Genomic DNA, 22,491 nt, shown 5'->3' on the forward strand with positions numbered 1-22,491 from the left:
GTTGCCCTTATCAACCACCGCGTTTAGTCACTGGCACCTGCTTCGGGAACTAGCAGAGCAGGGGCCCCACTTTGAGGGATCCCTTGAGCCCAGAAAAACTTAGCAGGGAGGAGTGCAAGTCGCTGATCAACTTCCGCATCCGCTCGTAACGTTTCTGGTCTCAAGGCTCCCAGTGGACAATCGAGGGTGAGGCTCTTGACTCGAAGAACACACACCAGCAGCAGCAGGCAGCAGGTACAGAAAAAGATAGAGTCCGTTATCAGGCTCGTCGTGGCGGGAAGCGGCAGGGAGTCACCATGGCTGCTGCTGACACGAAGCAGAGTGCCGACACCCCCACTGGTGTGGTCTCAGTTAACGTTGCCGAAGGCGCACCCTTTCCTATGGGCGAGAACGAAGGATTTCGATTAGGGGCTGATTCGGGCGGTACACAGATCTTGCAGTTTGGCTGCCACTGCTGCAAGAGCACCAACGTCTTGATCTGCACTAAAACTGCAGACGGCGGCTGGGTGCTGTGCAGAGCACCCGCTGCGCCTCAACCGTCTCAGACAGCAACTGCACTTGAACGCAAAGATGTCGAAGTATCCACGGAGACCTGGAAGGACCCTGGAGATTCATGTGAGGGCGTAGATGTAAAATGTTCGGGCAAGGGGCCAGGCAAGGGGCGGGAACAAGAGGAGCAAGAGGTCCCAACCAAAGCAGAAATACAGTATGCAGTTTGCTCCAGTGGCCAGAGTGGAGATGATGTCTGCAGAGATACTCAAGACAGAGGCGTTTGGACGATACAGAGCAACCAAAGGGGGACTCTCTGTTGCACAGTTGTGGAACCGTCAACCCCACATGCTGCACCAGTGGTAGAAGACGTGATAATCAAATCAAGCTCTTTGCGCCCTTTGGCGCGGTGTTCAAATTCTTCAACGTGCTCTTCTTGGGAAGGCGGCGAACCCAGAATAGAGGATGATACTTCAAGCTCTACAGTGGATCCTGTGGCTAGCCAGACATGTCTGAAAGATGCCGAGCCACGAAGTGCCGTTCACCAAGTAAAACATCAGAAACACTCGAGCCTGGAAGAGCGAGAGGGGCAGGGAACGGAGAAGCTGCGACCTCCAGAGCAACAGCAGCAGCACTCAAGGACTACACAGAGCTTGTGCAGAACTACAGATGACCAAGTTCAGAAAGATGCCGTAGGAAGCGTCATCACTGGGGGAAAAGAGAAGCTTCAGCTCCATTACCCCTGTAGTAACGGGGACAAGATATCCCATAGTGAAGCGGAGGCCCCTGCGGAGGACGGCCCAAAGCTGGCAGCTTCTAAGGAGCAGCAGGAGCAAAATAAACTACAGGAGCAACCGCAGCAGCATGCAGAACCACAGAAGAGCGAGCAGCAGGCGAGGGAATACCCACCTGACAGCCAGGGCAGCGGCAGAGTCCAGACGAGCAGGAGTAACAGCAACATCAGTAGTACGAAGAAGGCGCAGGACTCCGCCATTGCAGCTATGGCCCCCTACATGTCGACTCGCGAGTGCGAAGGGGATGGCAATTGCCTTTACCGGGCATTTTCTGATCAGGTAAATTTTTGTTTCGGCTCTAAGGGTGGGAGCCCGTATGTTTCAGGGTTGAATTTTCGGAGGCGTCACGTGAACGTGAGCGTAGCACATCGAACAACAGACTGTAACCTGTGCTTTGTATCATTTGCAGCTCTACGGGTCGCAGGATCACCACCTGTTCTTACGGTGGCTTGCCGTTGATGTGATGGTGAGGCAATTTCCCCCCCAAATGTGCCACGTTCTTCTTCAGCATAGACTGGTGTGACGTGACAAGTGTCTTTCCACTGCTTTGATTGCTTGTTTGCGCAGTTGAGGTGCAAGGACACTTTTGAGGCCTTCGTGGATGAAAGCGAAGGCCCGTTTGAGCGATGGCTTCAAACAAAAAGGACATACGGAGGTGCTAGCCACTGACGCAAGTCTCGAGCTGTAACAGTCTCTATAGAACAGCTCAATTTTTTCTTTTCCAGAGGAGCAGGCTTGCAGGACCCCTTAAGCTTTGTCAACAGAGAATAATTTGGAAGCTTGCGAACACTGACGCGAGTGCCCGCATCAGAAAGGAACAGAACTAGAGCACATGCCACATGCATTGGCTATTCATGGAGGCTTTCGAGTTAACCTACTGTATACATACGTGATTGACGCGATGACGCGAGCAGCATTTTTGGTTCCCAGTAGGGAGAATGTGACGGCTGCATTGTGCAGGACCCGCACCTAAGTTGACTGGAGCTTCAGCGTACAGCCCTCGGAGTACTGCCTTTCTTCCATGACGTCCATTATTTTTTTGGCGGGTCGTTGTGGTCGTTGTGGTACGCACGCAGAGTGGGCTGACTACAGGGAGATGCATGCGCTACTCTTACTGTTCGGAACCCCCATCTTCGTTTTCGACGAGCATCTACAGTTGTTACAGGCATTTGAGCCTGATCCAGAAAAAAAGCGGCTACCCAACAGGGAAGGGGAGTCCCTTACTCCCTTCCGACTCATGTGGCACGGGAAGCTCGGCCACTACACTTCAGTAAGCCTGCTAGAAATGCATTTCTTTGGCAGCGATGTGAATATAGTAGAAAGGCATCCGATTCGCTTTGTGGGGCCGAACGAGAATGCAGGTGACAACCTGCTGTGGAGCATCGAAGTAGCGATGCGACCACGTCTTTGCAGGCGAACGTGATGTGGTTAGTGCTGCACCGTAGTGTCCAGTGAAGATTGTAGAATTTTCTTTCTTCGTGGTAGCAATCGCTGAAGAGCATGTGTGCGGCGGACGTGGCTTGCTCGCAGCTCCACTTTGTGAAAGAGGGCTTTCCTATTGCCCGTGGACTTATGATAGGCCAGCTCGAGGCTGAGGGCCTAGCAAGATTAGTCCTATCCCTTGCCACTGGAACTTCCTCCACCAGTTCGGGTGCGAACGGCGAGTGTGTGCCAAGTTTTTCAACACCCGCTAGGGACGCTACGGGCCTCGAAGAAGAGACCCTAGCGGAGTGCCTGCAAGTAAGTGCACAAGAGTTGGCGGGGATCGCAGCTGAGCAGGAACTTATCCTTGCAGCAATCAAGAGACAACGGCTGCAGCAGCTGCTACCCCAGACCACGAGGGTTGTAGATGAGATCTGGAATGAAGCGAGGAAGGAACAGGAAGGATGGACGGCCCGACTCGTTAAGAGCCAGCGTAGTTCCCCACTGGTGGCCGCTGCAACGGAGCCAGTCCAACACCCAGATATGCCTTTGAGAGCCACAGAAAAGCGTTTACCACCAACTGCAGCACCAGCGTGCGCGTCGGCGGCAGCAGAGGACTTTGGCGCCAACTCACGAGCATACGCTACAGCTAGCCGAATCTACAACGGGCCTGTTTCGAGGGTCCCGTGCCCACCCACTAGCGTGTGCATGGTCACGTGTAGGCGGCCATCTGGTGGCAACCTACAACATACGGCAGGCCCTGCAGGAGGCGTTTGGAGTGATAGCCTCCCTGGCCACGTCGCCAGGTATGATGCGAGACAGCGAATTTGGCAGGAGCAGCTTCACCTGAGACAACGAACTACCTCGACGCCGATAGCACGTTACAGCCAAGGGCCTGCAGGCCGTGCACATGTCATCTCTCCAGTGCAAGGGCTACCTGCGCCCGGAGCCACGAGGAGCTTTGGCTATACTGAGCAGTATGCTCCCCAACTGGACTACATTGAACAGCAGCGGCATTGCATGCAACTCCCAGGCGGGCGGCTGGTTGCAGTAGCCCCCAGTGGGGCGCTGAGGCCCGTGCGGCACGCAACGTTGCAGCACCAGCGGCAGTCGGAACAGCAGCAGCAACTGCTGCCCACAAGACCAGCAGCAGTTACGGGGCAGCGCCAAGCAACCAGCGGCAGTAACAACGGCCATGCAGAGGATGCTTCTTGGTTCTCTAGGTGGATGGGCAGGGGGAACAACAGCTAGTGGGGGGCGGAAGGGTTCAGGTTCTACCGCTTTCTAATTTTTTGGTGCCGCAAGCCGAAGTCCAGCGATGGTGGAGGCGCCAAAAACACAATCAGGACACACGGCATACAGTGAAACTAGTGTATAGTCGCAACAGGAATATCTCAATTATGTGCCGCCGGCGGCACGCCGGTGTCAACGGGCCCGCAGGGCATGCATAAACAGCTTTGTGGCGAGCCGATGGCTCTTCTTGGACGTTGGTTTCTACGAGCTGTGGACTGGGCTTGTCTTGTTTTGCAAGTAGCCGGCACTGCGATAGCGCGGATAGCTTCGTTCGGGGTAATGTGCAACGGGGCTTGCCACACGGTTTGTGGCCAGTTGCTGTAGCTCCTCCTAATGACGGTTCTCATGGAGCTTGGAGTGCTGGCCATGCTGCGTGCTGCTAGCTCCCCTTGGGAGACAGACCTCGTCACGGGAAGCTTGCTACTCAGATGCTTGCTGCTAGCTACCCTGTGGCGGAGAGACCTCGTCATGGGGTCCTTACTACGTAAATGCATGCTGCTACCCTTCCTTTAGAAGACAGAAGTAGTCACGAGATCTTCGCTACGTAGAGCGACCATACCGAGCGCCGGTCGCAAAGCGTGAATCAGCTCACGTCACGTTGGGGCACGTCGGTGATTGCTGCGCTCTGGGAAGGCCACGCCTCAGCCTAGAGTTAGGCAATCTTTCAGTATGGAATATGACAAAAGTCAGGTCTGCGCATTCGCCTAGTATAAATTCAATTGTTACCATACACGGCGAGATGCGTACAATGTCTCTTTAGTGCCCACCTTGTCGTATCAGCTTCGCGACAAAGGCAGACTCTGGGGCTTCTTGGTGCAAGGATTCCACGGCCTGCTGCTCGGGCGACTCCAGCTCCTGCTGCTGACTCTCCGCCTCTGTCTGCGCCTCTTGCATTTTGCGGAGGAAGTACATTATGCCGAGAGACACAAGTACAAGGATGACGAGGGGCTGTCGCAGCAAGTCCAATATGCTGAAGCCGCCCTGTGCGGGGAAGTATCGCGGGACGCCTGTGGGCGCCACAGTGACAGGCACCGGCAGTGAGGACAAACTGGTAGGCATGACGTACTCATTCAGCAGGTACACTTCGTTGCTGCTGCTCGTTGTAACAACCCTGTACTTTGGGAAGATCAGGCTGGGGTGTAGCACCTCAAGAAGATAAGAGCCAGGGAGCAGAGGCGGCAGCCTGAATTCAAGTGATGGCGACCCCGCCGTATAGCTGCCCACAGCAGTGCTTCTTCCAAACGAAGGGCTTTTGTGGAATGCTGGCAGCAAAGTTGTATTTCCAAGGGTAGTCCCGTTAAGGGCTATCGTAAGGCTTGGCATTAACATGGGGTCGCAGAAAACATGGCCCCATATCTCTTCAACCTTCATATGTGTAGAAGTGTTGCTTTGTGGGGCATCGGATGCCCGTAGAGTGCAGATACACACTGAAAGGGCAACTGCCCCTAAAAAGAGGCGGCAGACCATCGTCTCATGAACGGCAATGCGACAAGCCACGGCTTCAAAAGTCAAGGCGCTCTCAGTCTTCCGATATAACCAAGAAACATCGCAAAAATGCAAAAAGGTACAGGATCCAGCCCTCAAGATACGAAGAACAATGGGACAGAGTATACGTAAGGTCCCAAGGTGACGAGGCACATCGAGAGGTAAGGCGTCACTCCTAAGTTAGTATGGAAGCCTGAAAAAGGCCAAACACTACAAAAAAGACGACGTGAATGTACTTCTGTGTTTTCAAGCGACGTTCCATTGCCACCCCTGTGCGAGGTAACCTCCAGCGGCAGACATCACCCCTCACCGTCAGCGTTCTCGTTCATCCGTGTCTTTTTAACTCTTCTCCTGCAAAGCTGTCCTTCGGAGCTTTTTAAAAACTATGGCTATGCTCTGGAGAGGGGCTCACCACCAACGCCCCAACAAATCGGCAGGGGAGGGTGAGGGCCTACTGTTGTATCCCTTGTACCCCTTGATTAACAGCTTACATTGAATACCAGAAGTTGTGGCCGCTTCATTAACAGCTTATGTTTCATATAAGAAATTAGGGACGCCTCATTAATAGCTAAAGCCAAAGCAAAGAGCTGGCTACTTTGTGTCCCGCTACATGTGGACTTCGCTCCCCGCAGCTACGACAGGCTCTAAGGATATAGCCGGCTTTATTCACACGTTCCACCAACATCGCTTCATTAACAGCTTATATTTCATATAAGAAATTAGGGACGCCTCATTAATAGCTAAAGCCAAAGCAAAGAGCTGGCTACCTTGTGTCCCGCTACATGTGGACTTCGCTCCCCGCAGCTACGACAGGCTCTAAGGATATAGCCGGCTTTATTCACACGTTCCACCAACATAAACATCCCTTCACTTAAAAAGCTCAACTTACGTCCTGCCACAGCCCTCACAAGCCACTTGCAAGGTGCATAACAAGTGGGGCAACCTGGCGAGGGCGGCACCTCCAGAGCATTAAGGACTCATATAGAAAATCTTTTCAAAATCCCGTAAAGCTGTATGACAGTCAGGTGACAGAAGGCTCCCTCGCCTCTTTACATAGGGGCAAAGCCCCTCCACAGTGCACCAAACACCTCTCTACCGATGAAAGTGAGCAGAGAATTTTAAAAGTCAGTGGGCAAAAAGCGAGGGAAGCCAAGTATGGACGCAAGCTGTACAATATGCCTACACATTATTGTCTGATCTCTGCATCTGGCCGCCCTCAGAACAAGGCACGCGCACAGCTCGTTGGAAAGTAACTCAATGAAGAGCACATTAAAGTCAGAGGCGCCGCCAACAGTGGCCTAAGTGTAAATGAATCGCAGGCCAACACCATCTGCCTGGCCTTTGTCTGCGGTGCCCACAAACAGATCCTGCGACTGCGGTATATACACAAAGCTTCTTGTAGCGCCTTCAGCATTCTAACAAGCCTCGTACATTCGATGTACAGGCCAAGAGCCCTGCCTTTACGTTTTGTTGTTGGCTCGTCTCATGACGTCCGTGCATCTCTCGCAGGCGAATGGAGAAATCTGAGGTGCAGTGTCAGCTTGAACTGCTTCTTTTTCTGTTCCCGCTTGCTGAACTGCACTTACGTTGCCTGGAATCTCTGACGGTCCATGGAGTGATGTAAAATCTCTCATCCAGCATCTAAGGGCATGCCAAAAGCACAGAATTTGATAACACCCCAGTATTCCAAAACGGTTTTCACTTGAGTATCAAGCAAGCGAACAGGCTGTTCGCAGCTCCTGCTTGAATGCCTGAGGATGCCGGTTCACATTTGTGTATGAACGAGGATCAACAGGTGAGGGACTTGCATAAAGTGGCAAATCTTATCGCCCTTTCCCTGACGTCGAACGGTCAGATCAAGACATTTTAATGGAGGCTTGCAGCAGCCAGCGACGTTTCTCACCTTTGGCATTTTTGCCCTTCCGCTCTGTAGACCCTAAACTTCAGACCCGACTTTGATACATCTGCTCCCAGTGAAGCTAGCATATTTTTGTGATCCAGTCCCTCGTTTGTTTGCTGTCCCACTGCAGCCGGAGAAATTTCAATTTCCATATCGGAGCACTGCAGTAGCCATCGGAGATCGTCAACATGCAAGCGACGCTCAGCTACTTCTTGCCGTTGCTCCTTCGTACTCGTTGACGGCTCATACAAAGGAGACGCCCTCAAAAGCTTGCTTTGTGGCAGCAGTTGCTTAAGCTGCGTGTAAACCGCTTGCGTCTGCATCCACGATTAAACGCAAGGCGTTGTCGAACGTGTGTACTCGTCACTCTTCACTCACTGAGCGTACCCTTCAAGCGTTAAGAAGCAGGCAAATCCCTGCGTTTTAAGTATTGTGTCAAGGGTCTACAAAACGACCTCATGGTTACAAATCTCTGACATGACACTCTTACCGGCACAATGATACTAAGCTTCAGTTCGTTGAGGGAGCCTAATCGTGGTGCCCCCACGGAGCTGGCCTTCTGCTGTTGCCGTGCCCGCGTGAACAACCAGTGCAGATCTTGACGTACAAGCAGCAACAAACTCCATAACTGGTTGGCCTTATCCGCAGTGCGAGAATCCACTGGGACATGCATTCGCGGCCAACCCAACTGCAGTAAGCGCAGTTGGAGGCACGCACGCTGAATGTATGCTGCACAGTCCTACATTACGAGAGGATGAAACCCCACAGACTGCTCAGCGGCAAAGCTAGCAGCAGTAAAAAAATGAAAAATGGAACTTGTAAGACACCTGCATATGGAAAGGCACGGTTAGGGCGTAATAAGGCGCACTTGGAAAACAGAAGAAAGTGAATTGCTGAGACCGAGAACATCTGCCAGGCCTCTGCCTGCGCGGCCGAGCACCTCACGGATCTTGCGACTCCGATGCGCAACAACCGCCCTTTTAAGCGCCTTCGGCATTCTAAAAAAGACTTCCTCCGCCAAATGCGGGGTCAGAGGGGCCAACAGCTGTGTTAGCACTAGAAGTAACATAGCCAGAACTGTCTGAACACAGCAAGAACTGAGCGCGGGCGTAACCAAACGTTCGGAGACACTTAACTTCCTTAGTAATAATCCCAAGAAATGGCCGCAACAACCACACGACAACACTTGAGGGCACAAAAAACTGACCTGGCAGCTACGCCTGCGGTACCCTCCGCTGTGGTCAAGGTACAGTCTATCCTTCGCTATTTCAATGTAAGTGGCTGAGAGGTCTTCAGAAACAAAGCGAAGTAATAAGTGCAAGGCCTGCACAGCAGCGCAACGAAAAGCCATAATATTTAGCAGTAGCTGCTATAACAGGCCTATCGCCGGCAGAATGTATCCCTTTGAACTCTAGCCAAGGGGTCGATTCCTCTTGCAGGCAATGACTTAGGAGGTCCCGAACCAAATTCTGCGGCAGCCTAGAGAGCAGATGCGAAGGCATTGTTGAAACTACCTTGTTGTATTGGAACATTTCGTACGCCTTCCCAACATCGTCAGCCAGTCTTTTGAGCCTCAGTAGCATCCCTATGTCAAGAAGAGGCAGCTCTCTTAAAGGGACAGCTTGCTGCAGTGAGATCTCACACATCAGGCTTCCGATAATGCTACTTATAATGCAAGGCTGTGAAACTTCTGTTGTACAATTCCGAGGCTCTGTCATCCAGGCATCGCATATCCAGCACAAAGACTGACCTTCCCCCACTTCGAGCTGTCATCACTCCTGCAAGTGCTACTACTGGTATAGCCGCATCTACTTATGGTGGTACTGCAGCGGCAAATGTACTAAGCATCTCACGGCAATGATGTCAAAATTCTCAAGGGAACCAATGAGGTACTTGAACGCGTTTCTTAGCTTAATGTAAGTAGCACTGGCTGTATGCACTATGCTTTCCTTCCCGTTTCCTGAAGGACAAGCCATGTCTCCCCCAAAATCAAGCGCTCCAACAAACAAACGTAGCACGTCCGCGCCGTAAGTCAACCGGCGATTCCTCCGATTCTCCTGTGACCGGCGTTGCTCTTGTTGTTGGAGCTTCACTGAGGATGATACCTTGGATGTACTTGACTGTATTGTCGCCCCTGATGCCTCCTTTTCAGCAGCGAAAAATATTGCTGGCGATATCCCATTACCCTTTGACTTGCTCAGTTTATTGCCCTGAAAACGTCAGCAAGAAGCAACGGCCCGCAACTAGAGTGAATCCGCGCAGTCATTACAAATGTGGCACAGAAGGTAACAACATTACCCCGAATATGCTTACGCTTGAATCGACGACAAACCCATGAGTCACCACGACGCTAAATGGATACTCAGGCAACTTTCCATCCTCTAGTGACTCTCCTGCTCTTGGTTCGTCGTCATCTGCCATTACCAATTCATATCCAGTCACCCCACTAATATCTTGCGTCTGAATTGCCGTGGAATGATTGCTCCAACAATCCCCGAGCTGCACAACGCTTGGAACGCCTCTTTGCCGCCGCTGACGACGCAGAGCTTCCCGAGCACCTGCATGGGACAGCAAGAGGCTCTGGAACCATCCTCTACTCTGGTCAGACCCTTCTACCACCAGGCAAGAATATCTTTCTTTTCCATTCCATTGTTGCGCCTGTTGCTCTTGAAGCTGTTCTGGGTCCTGTTGTTGATGCGCGTCCTCGTTCTGCTCTTGGTGCCGCTGTTTCTGCTGCTGTTGCCCCCCCTGAATCTGAGGGAAGTATTTATGTAAAAGGCAGTTGGCATCTTGTGTCCACTGCTGCAGGAACTTGTGACCTGTGATCCAGGCAGAGGCGGCATCAAACCAAACATCAAAAACCATCCCACACCAACCCCTCCTCTTCAACCTGAAAGAGTCCGAAGTGGGCACACAACGCAACTGAGATTCACTGGAAATACTACCACTTCAGCTGCTTCCGCTGCTTCTGTCGTCTCTGCCTTCTATTTGCATGGGGTATGGCTCAACTGACATCGTTAGAAGGTCATCAGTCTTGTCCCCTGATGTTCGAAATGCCTCAGCGTACAATTTGAAGTCATTATCAAGCCGTAAACTTGTCCATCCCGCTTCTTCTGCACTTCTAGTCTCTTGGCTTCTAGTGCAGCTGGGCCCTTCTACGCGCTCTGCCACGAGAGGGATCGGAAGCCCCCACTGCCGTTGCCGAGAGAGGCACCACGTTGGAGGCCTCGTGCGTAATGCAGCGCGAATGCGCCCATATCCCGGAGACGCTTCAGACTCAAGTTCCAACGTCGCTACGGTTGCTGCCTCCCGCTGTTCATCCTGAGCATGCAGTTCCCCTTTTGCCGCGGCAGTGCATTGGCATTGCTGCATCTTCTGAATGCGCCGGTTCGGGAGCCATCTGATGCGTTCCACGTCCCTCAAGATCTCCGGGACAAGACCTTGCACACTGAAATGTAGCTGGGGAGTGGCGCGCATGAGCAAAGGACACTCAGACCGTTCATCGTAAGGATACGGTAAAACAGCTTTGTGCTGCAAATGCGGACAATAACATGCAACGAAGAGCTAGATCATACGGACGTGCTGGGCTTACTGCAGCAGCAACTGAGTATGTGGATTATTCGCAACTCCAGTGAAAAACTCAAAAGGCATCCAGATTGCACTTCATCGGCCTTTGCACAACGCATTAGATGCCTTTACCATCTTCCCTCTTGGGACACTCACAGTGAGTAGCAGTGAACCACTTCTGCGCAGAAAGTCAATAATGCTCTCCTCCCCACCTTTCAGAGCTCCGAGGCCCTCAAAAGGCATGCTGCCACTGCCTCCTAAAAAAGTGCCATTTGGCCCCACAGGACATAGCAATGGGGCACCTGCGGCAGTTGCTGCTGCTTCTTCCTTCAAGTCCGGAATCAGGGGCACATGCACAAGGACTGAGGGATCGTCCGACCGTTGGACTAGGAGACCCTTGCTCCGGCTGGCCCTCTGGCCTGAAAGAAGTACCAAAAATATCAGTACAAGACGTGTTATGGCTTGAGCTGTGCGGGCATATGGTGGGTCTGCATCGCTGTCAAGAAAAATTCTGCCACCTGAAGCCCCCTCTCCAGATAGATGCGTTGCCAAGCTGTGTTGAACAAGGCTCAGCTGCATCAAAAATCCGTTGGTCGCTAGAAGAGGAGTTCGTACGAACAAAGTAATTAAAGCTGGGCCCTCACTCACAGAGACGGTAGTCTTCCTGTGAATGCGCTGGTGCCACATGGAGAACTGAAGTGCCCTTGTCACTTTCGACCACAGGATCCAGCAAGACGGGGCAGCTTACTTTGCTTGACACTGGATGGACATACCTGGAATACAGAAAACAAACACCAGGTGACTGCAAGGCAGGATCAAAAGGCAGAAGCAGGGGGTGGAGAAAACGTAAAAAGACAAAGTTCACAAAGTCTTCAAGTTCGTATGAGTTTGCTACAGCAGCGGCAAACGTTGACGAAACAGCGGCAAAGGGAGTAAAACAAACATATACCGACCGAAGCGCAGGCCCGATACGCCCTCAGTTAAGAAGTTAAACATACCTTGAATCTTCCAGCAGCTGCCCCGACACCGTGCCAATCTGCTGTATCCGCCACGAAAAATCTGCATTCTTTAAAGCTGTCAAAAAAGAGGGCATGCACATTTCGCCTACTAGCCAAACCTCCTCCTCATACTGGGGCAGTTCTCGGGAAGCCCTCAGCACCGCATACCGCGTGGAAGCGGAAACAGCAAGGGCCCTGTTCGCGGGAATCGTAAAGGGCGTAGTTGTCCAGGACACTAAAAACCACGGAGTTGTCTTGTGGGTGGGAAAGGGCTTGCCGCCTTCCGAAGCTGAAATGGGCTTCTTAAGCAGCAGCTTGAAGTACAGGCAGTCTCTCGCTGTAGGCCTCAGCGTAACCTCGCTCTCTGAGACGGAACTTAGACTTGCAGGACTCCAGTACACTGGAAAGCGAGAAAGAGAAACCAGACCCTATATACAGGCAGTGAAGTACAGATGGGCAGCTACACAATTCAGCGAACGCGAGGCAGCCGCTTCCTAGGCTCATTCTCCAGCGTGGCCTGTGCCAGCTTGTGCGTATAGCAGCTGTCTGCTGTGCTCGTGGCGGTTTCCGTGTGCGGTATGCTAAGTGCACTTGTACTCTTGTCTCCGTTTTGTGTTTGCGCTACCTAGACTTACGTTGTTCCACAGAAGCGCGAAAAGCTTCAGTTCGTCCAGCTTGAAACTACTGTCCATCGTTTTGTAGGCTCCATCCCAGTGCGCCCACACGCCGAAGCTACACAGATGCAGAACAAATAGGTAAAGACGGCTGCCGCTGCGCAGACGAAGAATCAACCATTCATGTAGTCAGACACAGCAAATACGTCATAAATTAACCACAGACTGACAAGAAGCACAAATGCGCCATCAAAAACGCGCATGCCAGTAATCTGACAGACCAGCTGCAATAGCGCTCGACAGTTTGCCTTCTTGGTTTGGCAATCCCTAACTGATCCCACATCACGCAGGCAGCTACGGAAGCTCTTGTGAGGTCAGAATTACGCAAAGGTGCAAACATAAGCCTCAATAATGCAGCGTATGTTGGGAGAACGCATGCGCGACGCTCGCAGGCTGAGAAGACATATCAGGACAATATCCAGGAGGTCAAGGGCACAACGCATTTTTGGAGGAGCTGAGGTCGAACAGGCACCAAGAAAGAAGGAAAATAGACGCAACGCAAGCGGCAAGCGGTTGGCATTGCTGGCTGTTCTCAGGGAACCACAAGCTGCAGCAGTAGACGCACACATGAGACAGACCGCTCAAACGCCTTCTGCTGTAACGAAGAGAATTTTAGAGCAACCTGCCGAGCCTTGCTGCGCAACTCCGTAGATATACTCTTCCGCTTTTGGTTCGTGCTGCAGTCGGTGCTGCTCTTGATACTGTTAGTGTCGTCGTCAGCACTGCTAATTTCGAGGTTATGATTCGGTCTTCGTTCGCAAGTCTCTAGGGCGTTTGTATTGTCTGCTGCTGATGCGGCTGCGTCTCGCTGTGCAGCAGCGGTAGCTGTTGCCGCAACTCTGAGTTCAATGGGCAGCCCATGGCAATCCCAGCCTGGTAGCATGTGACAACAACGGCGCTGCAGTAGCGCCGCTCGCACAGCAAAGTCTTTCAGGCATTTATTCACTGCATGGCCCATGTGTGGCTCCCCATTGGCGTAGGGAGGGCCATCGAGCAGTAGCATGTTACTAGCGCCACCACAGGGTGATGTGACCGCAAATCCGAGCACGTCGAGCAGTTCATCTGAAATACCACGTCCATTCCTGTTTTCGTCAACTTGGCTGTTGGTGCCTGCATGCTGCTGTGCACATTTATTGATGCACCAAATCTGCAACAGTAACTGCTTGTAAGTATCATGGCGGCGCCATAGGCGCTGCACTGCTATCTCAGATCTCCACAGTGCTCCACGGAGACGTAATGACGAGCGGGGCAGCAACACTGTGGAGGAAAATGCATGTGAACTGCTGTTGCGGTTGCTGCAGCGGATATTGGTGCTAACAGAACCGCCATGATTTTGTCTGTTCCCGATGTAAGTCCGGTTACCCCTTGGCTCAAGAACACTTCTGGTGCCTCCACGGAAAGGGGGCCAGCCAGGGGCCTCTGCAATCCGTTTCAAGTTCAGGAATCCGGCGAGCACCCCCGATACGTTGGTGTGGGGTTTACCACAGCGTTGGACTCCAAACTGAGGCCATGCTATATTAGTAGCGGACTGTGCTCCACGAGGCGTTTCCTCTACTAGTGGAAATCTCAGCAACAGGCACGCAGCAGAAACTCTCCACGGTTTTGCCAGCACCAACAGCACCAGGAGGAGTTTGAAGCGGAGTGGCGTAAAGCGCCATTGCATGAGCCGTTGATTTTGGGAATTCTCATACTGCTGTTGCGCATGTCTTGTACATGCCGGGCAAGGTTGCATCAAAGGCGACGATTCCTCCATTGATGCTTTGATGTCGGCAACCACCACTGGTGGGAACGCCCTATTCCCGACTCAGCGTGGCAGCGTCAGGGGCTCTTAGAGCCCTGGGGCTCTCAAAGCAGCCCAACTTCCCAAGAAATGAGTTTAACCTTGGGAGATTTGCCGCTTGGTTAAGAACAGAAGAAATTTGCTGAGTATTAACGAGACCAGCAACGCCTGTGCATCCATCGATGCGCCCTTCCACGCCGTTCATGTTGTCTTGCACAGCAGCACATACAACAGTCAGTTCGGATTTTTGGCTGCCCGCTCATAGCACCTCTGCTTAGCTATTTCTGAGGCGAAGGCAACTGAATATCTCAGTCGCGGTAGGCCTGCATCGTACTGCAGTGGGCTCGGGGATACACAAGAAAGTTTAATGATACGAAGTTGAAAACAAAAAAGTAGCGCGTTGGTTATAGAGACGAAGAGTTGTCTGCTGTAGAGCTGCCAGTGTCGCGGTGGCAATATCGATGGGGGCTGGGTAGCAGGACTGGTTGCTCAGGAGTTGACCTCCCGTTGAAAGCGACCAGGCCTGCTTGATTTCTTTGACCAGTCAATATCCATATTTCGTGTCGATATGCTTGATAACACCTGACATACGACAATAGGAAGTTCTGCCTTGAAGTGGTGCTGTCACTTGGCTGTGTAGTGAAACAATAGCATAACGCCCCACTGCATCCGTTGGTGAATGAAGCGATGATGCTACATTGTATTCAATTTCTAAAGCGGCGTTGAGATCACAATTAACTTTAGTGAGGGTGCAACATTGTCAGAAACGAGCGCTGTCTGCAAGGGGCATCTCAATATGTGCTGCTGAGGGAAAGCATAAAGGCATCTTCTTACGTTAAGGGTAATAATTTCGTTCTTATTATTGTCTTGTCGCATGTAATTAAGAGTGAATGTTACTCACGCCAAGCTAGGACAAATAAGCCCTGAAGCACTAGTTGCCTGTCTGACCGCTCACTAGCGTGCCTCTCTAGGAGAGCGTGGTCTCAAACGATTTCATATGCAGTATATGGGCGAGGAGATGTTATGCCAAGGCTATAGTCAAAGGCCTGGTGTAACCCTAAAGTTGGAGACAGTTCGCTCAGAAGTGTAGCCTGCTAGGATTTACATCACGATCACGACTGATCCGAAAGAAAAGGACAATCGGGAAATGTACAAACTTGACGGGATAAACTCGGCAGACTTAGTTGCTCTGCTGTTTCGAGAGCATCAACGCTCACCAAATGGGCATGCTACAACAGCTACAAGAGCCCTTCTGAACTGAAGTTGGGCACTTATTGCAGTTGAAGTGACAACCACAGCGATCTCCAACGTTCTCGCTAGACCTGTCTTAAGGACAACACCATCATTGTCCTGCAGTAGGTACTAATTTAGGTCCAAGAGGTACCGCGACAAGTGTAAATTTCTTTGATCTCTTGCGTTGCAAACACCCCCCGATTAGACGGGAAATTTTTTGTGATGCATTGCTGATGCTCAATTTCATAATTTCCTCTGCAGGTCCTGGTGTATCGGTTCTAGCCTCGAAGAAGTCTAGACACTGGCGTTCCATCCACTATGGAGGTGTTTCGCCATGACAGCTTACTCATTGGCTTCAAACTCTGCTCAAGCCCATGACCGGCATATATGCAACACTTCACTACGTTAGGGTGCTGGGCCCTGACATGACGAAAACAAGTGGCAGTCTCTATGTATTTCATCATTCAGCCTCTGCTCAAAACCAGCGATAGGCAGATACGCAGTAGATCTGAAGCCTTTCTCCATCCTCTGCTGCCTGTGCATGCCAGACTGTCACTCGATGAAGACTTTATTGGCCTCCTAATCCTTTATTTTGTTGAATTCTTAGAGAACGTAGGCAGTTTAGTAGAATGGCGCAGGCTAGTAGTTCCTGGACTCACACCTCCTGCGCCCCAAGGACTTGTGAGCTCCTAGGATTCATAAGGTTGCCCATAGCAGCTGATAATCAACCTAAGCATGACTCAAACGCGTAGCTCCAGTTTTGGGGACTGTAATTATTTGGACTACTCGTAAAATATCTGTTCATTCTTTGTGACGCTAGATCCCGGGACTTGATAAGTGAACCTATTGACACAACCTGTCGACTGCAGTTGAGGGTTGCATGTAACAAGGATCCGGCTGTTACACAGCTTGCCGTGTCCTTTTAATTCGATCAAAACGCGGGTCATCCCGTTGAAGCCAGTGTAGGCATCATTTAAAAGCATCCTTCTGCCAGCAGTTACGTTAACCTGCGACTAGTAGAAGCATACCTTCAAGTCGCAGATTCGCAATGCCCACAATCAAAATATATCAGCTTAGCACTGCTTATCTTGGCACTGCTCTGCAAACAGAAGTATCGAGCAACCGTGCGCCAAGAAGACACGGGAATACCCCGTCATCATATGCAGAGTAAAGTTGCAGGCTAAAGCACATTTGGAAGGATGACGCCCAATCGTGGCCGCCCTTACTCATGAAAGCCATAAATAGGCCTCTTAGGGTGCGCAGATAGGTCTCCACGAGAGAGTTCCCTTGTTAGTTGCACGGCGTGTTATGTATGCTCCGTCTCCCTCCCTAGCCGCAGATGTACTTCTCAGAAGCCACGCAAGCCATGTTACCAGTGCCCTCCAGGGCGTGTTTTCTTCCATGTACATGAAAGGTTAGCCACTGTAGAGCTGGAGGCATCGGTTTGGTATCAATTCACCGAGCCCATCAGATGTTCCGCGGCAAAGAAACCTCCCCGCCCCACAGAAGGAGATGCTACGAAGAAAGCGCCCAAGGCAAGCCCATGTCTCTTGGCTGCTGCCTCAGTGATGTCGGGACTCTTGGAAAAACGAAGGTTGGCGCAAACAGAGAGAGCATCGCATCGACCTCTATAATGGCGTATAGTGGCAGCTCTTGAGCAAAGATAGCAAATATCCTGGTGTACTCTCTACTTAGCTTGTGGTATTTAACACTACCTCACCAAGGGAGCCAGTGACCCTAAAGCATCTTGTAGTTTTTGGGCTTGCATGTCCAGGGACTGAGAGCACAAAATACCTTGTGGGGAAAGACGATCACTTGATAGTGCCTGACTCCAACAAGGTCTGCCACTGCACAACTTCAGTATGCAGCCTCATGCGCATACCCTGAGTAGCCAGGGCGCGACGCACCATGCGTTCGCGGGACCGACGGAGCCTTCCTGCAGATTCGCGAAACAGACGCGTTGCAGCTCACTACCAGTCTCCTGAATCTCCATCTGGTTCCCTTGAAGCCACTTTGTTTCACCCAAGAGTAGGAAAAGGAAGCCCGACGGTTACCTCGTTGAGATCGCCGATTTTCTTGTTGGCAAGCTGTAAAGCGCAGCACTGAAATGCTGCCTAGCAACGGCATTCGGCGTCATACAACACAAAATATGTGGATCGATGTAATACGCAGGTACTGCAACCCAGCAAAGGGACCTAATTATCGAGAAATCAGGCCTTGTGTACTCTGAAATTAGGCTCAGAGTACGGGCTGCAGTGCGCATTACGGGCACGCAGTGACAAGCTTCAACGGAATACGGTTGTATCCACGCATTGTAGAAATGGATGGAACGGCCTGCCTGCAAATTCTCCTGTTTAGAAGCTACTGACTCCTAAGAAAAGGTGTGGGACGAGAGCCTTCCTCAACATCTCAAGAAGATGAAAGCGAGAGACCGTGTCTAAATCAGTCGTCCTCACTGTGATACAATAAATGATCAATTTACGTGTTCTCTGTGGTCCTGAATGCTACTATCTACTAACTTCAAGAGCTCTCAGCCACGGGACAGTAGCGAGAATGGTTGAACCGCGCAGAGGTGGTGCGGCGTAGGGGACACGGGGACAAACTTGGTCCGCCGATCCCTTCATGAACAACTTCAGTTCTATTTGCCTCTCTAACGCACAACCACTTTATGCGTGTGCTGAGTTCTTAGAGTGGGGGACGCTTCCACTGGTTCGCACCTATTGGGTTTTCCGGCGCATGTGGTGCTTCCTCATATGCATAACTCCTCTGAGCGTCGCTTCACCAAGGTTACTTCAAGAAATAGAAAATTTTCCAGCACTCCACAGTGGCATATTGGCAGATTCCCCTGTCCACTCTGTGCCCACAGAAATTACCACGCCAGACGCCGCTCATACACTTAGACCCTATATGAGGTTTCCTGTTGTCATTATTGTACATACTGTGCACTCAGGATCAGAATGATCGAATGCCACGTTGTACTATTTCATCCGCTAGAAATGGCCTTCAACTTTTATACTGTTTCCCTTGAAGCTGCCAGTTTTGCATCGCGACAACTTATCCTCAGAACTGATATGGCCTAAATGGGCCTTAAATATTTCCTTATGTACTATAGCTTTTATACAGGCCATCTTCAATTCTAGTAGATAAGCGCTCTACTCCCCTAAACTCGAGAAACCAATGCTCATAACGCCTTGGCACCCACGGCTGAAGTTGCGTCCCTACATTTCGCTCGTCCTTCACTGTAAAATGCCGTGCAAACAATTCAGCAAAACGCAACCTTACGAATATCAAAGAAGGTGATAATACGGATGATCTGGCACAAGGAGTCCCATTTATGGGACTCATGCATGCGGGGAGCCGCTATGTTGCTCTGGTGCTGCACCCCGCCAGTCGCAGCTCCCCACGCGGCATGCGTCGAAATGATACAATCCCCCTGTACCTAAAGTGGGGGAATGCGCAATGTTCCTGAGTGTTTGCGCTTTACGTTTTTCACTGTTTCGCTCTGTCAGCCTCTGCGAAAATGAGCGTTTCAGTGGACTCCCCCCTCGTCTTCAAGGGTGTCCTTGAGGGCCACACAGATTGGGTAACGGCCATCTCCACACCCACCGTCAAGAGCAACACGATCATATCTTCTTCGCGAGGTCAGAGGAATTATTCTGTGCAGTTTTTATATTGTGTCCGCGTTTCTCATCTCCCCCAGGCGTCTCCGTTAAATGTTGACCTTTCGGCGGGCTGCCGACATCAATTCTGAACAAGCCTTGGGGCCTGCGTGGACCAAGCCGTACAGCTTTATCTCAAGTTTGCATTAATGCCAATTCACTCCTCTTCATGTAATAGGTCTCTGGTAAATTCACTTATGAACGTACCGTTTTCGGTTGGAGGCTGCCCTCTACGGTCGTGCTGTGGGGTGCCTATGCGCGTGTGATGGATAGGCTTTCAGCCGCGAGTCACTGCACAATACTGCAATAGTGCTGCAGTGTAAGGGGAGCCTGAAGCGTCTTTTTGTCGTTTAATTGCGCCCGTATGCGCCTGGAAGACGAAGTGTGGCGCCATGCGGAGGTCCAATCTATCCATGATTTATATTGGGTGTCAAGCATATCCTTCTCATAAAATCTTGCGAGGGCGAGATTATTCTATGAGAGGGCTACAGTGGCACCTATACTGTCCAGTTGGTGCACCTTGACGCGCCGCTCTGTTGTATTTACGCCTCCAAAGCGACGTTACCAAAGGTGTTTCATGACATTCTCTTTGGTTATCTTTCCCAAAGGACACACGGATGACACGAGATCCCAGCTCACTTGTAGATCTGACGATCTGTGCCGTGAGAAATCTCTGAGGGGTTCTTTTGCCCCTCCTGAGTCCGCAAGTATTTTTTCCTTGTACTTGTCGCACGTGGGACTAGATTGTTGTTCCAGTGTTGGGGACAGATGATGACATGAGATTCCAGCTCACTTGTACGCCTTCTAGGCGAGTGCCACGAGAAGTCTCCGAATGTCGCGATTGCGATTGCGGTTGCGTCGTTCTTGATGTCACCGGTTCCCGTCCGTGTGTGCTTCTCGCCAAGCCGATCAAGCTTTCCCCGGATTTGTAATTTGCGCTGTGTAGAGAATTGTTCTTGTTTGATGTTGCAGATAAGAAGATCATCGTGTGGAATCTAAACGACTCGCCGAATGCAGAAACTGTTGGCTTCGCCCGTCGTGCACTTACAGGACACTCCCAATGCGTCCAGGATGTTGTTATCTCGAGCGACTCGAACTTTGCACTATCCGGCTCTTGGGACAAAACTCTTCGTCTATGGGATTTGAATGTGGGGGAGACTGTCCGCACTTTTCAGAAGCACACCTCCGACGTCAACTCCGTCGCCTTCAGTGCAGACAACAGGCAGATTGTGTCCGGTTCTCGCGACAGAACCGTTCGTCTATGGAATACCCTCGCTGACTGCAAATATACTATCGAAGAGGGCCAACATACGGATTGGGTTTCGTGCGTCAGGTTCTCTCCGTCTCCGAAGGAGCCGCTTATTGTTTCGTGTGGCTGGGACAAACTCGTCAAGGTATGTCTTTTCACACGAAAGAGTGATGAGCGCTCGGCATACCCTATCTGTCGATCATTTAATGGGATGAACGTTTGCATAGGGCTACTGGGCCACCCAAATTTGCCGAATGGCGCAACCACGCTGTGCCTACTATTGATGGTGCGGTGCATTGAGGTCAACATTGTTGCGATAGCCTGTCTCCCTCTAAAGCACGGTCTTGTAGGTTATCTTTGCGTCGCTATGGCTGCCATTATAAGGCGTCTACCAAATATTCGTAGGCGCGTTTCAGGCAAGCATTCGGCGTGCAGTTGTGCGTCACTTTCGCTGATCTTCGCTAGCTACCACGCGACTTTGTTACTATGTAACTGTGACATCAGGTCTGGAGTCTGACAACCTGCAAGCTCACGACCAACCTTGTAGGCCATACGTCTGTGCTGTATACTGTAACGGTTTCCCCGGACGGCTCGCTGTGTGCCTCTGGTGGCAAGGACGGTGTAGCCATGCTGTGGGACGTGAGTGAGGGGAAGCATCTGTACTCGCTCGATGCGAGCTGCACCATCAACAGCCTGTGCTTCTCTCCTTGCAACTACTGGCTGTGCGCTGCTACCGACAAATCTGTTAAGGTAAGCTGTTGGAAGATTTGCGTGGTTTCAGCTGTCGAGTGTCAATTCTGGTGTAATGACGCTGCGATGACGAGATTCCATTCCTCGTATTGATTTGCAGCCCTCTGCTGAGAGAGCTTGCGTGTAAACAACTACTTTTTTCAGAGCAGCATTCTGTTTGCGTATTATTCAACGAGACTGTGATCTGATGATTATTGCGTCTGTTCGCTTTGGCGAAGAATGTACGCTCCGCGTTCTGTTTTGGTTCCTGCAGATTTGGGACCTGGAAAATAAGAATGTGCTTGACGACATTCACCCAGACCAGCCGGTCAAGAGCGGCATTCCTTGGTGCACCTCTCTTAACTGGTCATACGATGGTCGCACCTTGTTCATTGGTACGACGAGCGGAAACATACACGTATACGAGGTTGCGGAGGGTTGAGACTCCGCAACAGACGTGTATAGAAGGAAACGGCATCTGCCGGTACAGGCTTTCAATCAGAAAGCAGGGTTATCGACTCGTCACTTACGGCCTTCATTTTGCGGGGGGTGGGGCTACGTTATGATAAAAAACGCGCACTAATCCACTAATCTATTAGGATAGCGCGCAGTAGTGTAGAACGGTTGAATGCATGGTAGCTGAGGTGCGAGAACGAGCGAAAGGTTGGGAGTTTTAGGGTAGCCGCGAGTATAGGCGAAAAAGCCCGCATGCTGAAGGAGACATGTTATCTGCCGCACACTTATGTAGAAGCATGGTACGAGAAACTTTTGGCACGTGAAGGACGTGCGTCTAAAGTGGTGGGATTCGAGTTCTTACTGGTAGAGAGAGATCAGGGACTTGCCGCAGGAGTCTTCGGGCGTGCTATGGGGCGAGGGGTGGAGCCTCTGACCAGAAGTAGGCGGTCGCATGCAGTGTGTGGGAGGGGATGGCATTCCTCGCTAGGTTTCTGAGGGGTTGCTAATACCTGGGCTCTTTGAACATTAGTAGAAGGGAGCTGCCGCTTGTTGCGGAGTGTGTATCTAACGGTTTCATTGGGAGGCTCAGGGTGTTTCTGCTGGTCTGCGGCTCTTCTGCGGGATTTTGCGCCAACGGATCACCCCTTCGGAAGCTAGAAGGCTCATAAAAGCAATGATCTACTGGTTGGATAGGCTGGGCGTTGCTACCTGCTGCTGCGATGGGTTCAAAGAGCACGGCGGTGGCTGGGTTTGGCGGTGATCG

The 22,491-nt window shown here is 51.4% G+C and overlaps 5 protein-coding genes across 5 annotated transcripts; 2 read left to right on the forward strand and 3 right to left on the reverse strand.

Moving 5' to 3' along the window:
* Positions 1-296: 296 nt before the first annotated feature.
* ETH_00026630 (OTU-like cysteine protease domain-containing protein, putative) lies at positions 297-3,956 on the forward strand (the record flags this gene model as incomplete). The annotated part of the gene is made up of 5 exons (XM_013373747.1): positions 297-1,562; positions 1,693-1,749; positions 1,851-1,938; positions 2,360-2,553; positions 2,814-3,956. 5 exons carry the CDS (start codon positions 297-299, stop codon positions 3,954-3,956), a joined length of 2,748 nt encoding a protein of 915 aa, XP_013229201.1.
* Positions 3,957-4,754: 798 nt separating this feature from the next.
* On the reverse strand, positions 4,755-5,465 carry ETH_00026635 (uncharacterized protein; the record flags this gene model as incomplete). The annotated part of the gene is made up of 1 exon (XM_013373748.1): positions 4,755-5,465. The coding sequence occupies one exon, from the start codon at positions 5,463-5,465 to the stop codon at positions 4,755-4,757; it is 711 nt and encodes a 236-aa protein (XP_013229202.1).
* Positions 5,466-6,943: 1,478 nt separating this feature from the next.
* ETH_00026640 (uncharacterized protein) lies at positions 6,944-9,101 on the reverse strand (the record flags this gene model as incomplete). The annotated part of the gene is made up of 6 exons (XM_013373749.1): positions 6,944-7,124; positions 7,387-7,700; positions 7,874-8,071; positions 8,252-8,464; positions 8,591-8,707; positions 8,898-9,101. The coding sequence occupies 6 exons, from the start codon at positions 9,099-9,101 to the stop codon at positions 6,944-6,946; spliced, it is 1,227 nt and encodes a 408-aa protein (XP_013229203.1).
* A 90-nt stretch (positions 9,102-9,191) lies between these two features.
* ETH_00026645 (isoleucyl-tRNA synthetase, putative) lies at positions 9,192-14,375 on the reverse strand (the record flags this gene model as incomplete). Its single annotated transcript, XM_013373750.1, has 8 exons — positions 9,192-9,593; positions 9,697-10,273; positions 10,397-10,914; positions 11,107-11,369; positions 11,599-11,723; positions 11,949-12,376; positions 12,584-12,719; positions 13,201-14,375. 8 exons carry the CDS (start codon positions 14,373-14,375, stop codon positions 9,192-9,194), a joined length of 3,624 nt encoding a protein of 1,207 aa, XP_013229204.1.
* A 4,780-nt stretch (positions 14,376-19,155) lies between these two features.
* Positions 19,156-21,714, forward strand: ETH_00026650 (activated protein kinase c receptor; the record flags this gene model as incomplete). The annotated part of the gene is made up of 4 exons (XM_013373751.1): positions 19,156-19,276; positions 20,267-20,688; positions 21,048-21,293; positions 21,547-21,714. 4 exons carry the CDS (start codon positions 19,156-19,158, stop codon positions 21,712-21,714), a joined length of 957 nt encoding a protein of 318 aa, XP_013229205.1.
* Between the last annotated feature and the right edge of the window lie 777 nt (positions 21,715-22,491).

The sequence above is a fragment of the Eimeria tenella genome, genomic scaffold, assembly GCF_000499545.2.
Source record: "Eimeria tenella Houghton genomic scaffold, Eth_scaff17, whole genome shotgun sequence".
NCBI classification, from domain to species: Eukaryota; Apicomplexa; class Conoidasida; order Eucoccidiorida; family Eimeriidae; genus Eimeria; species Eimeria tenella.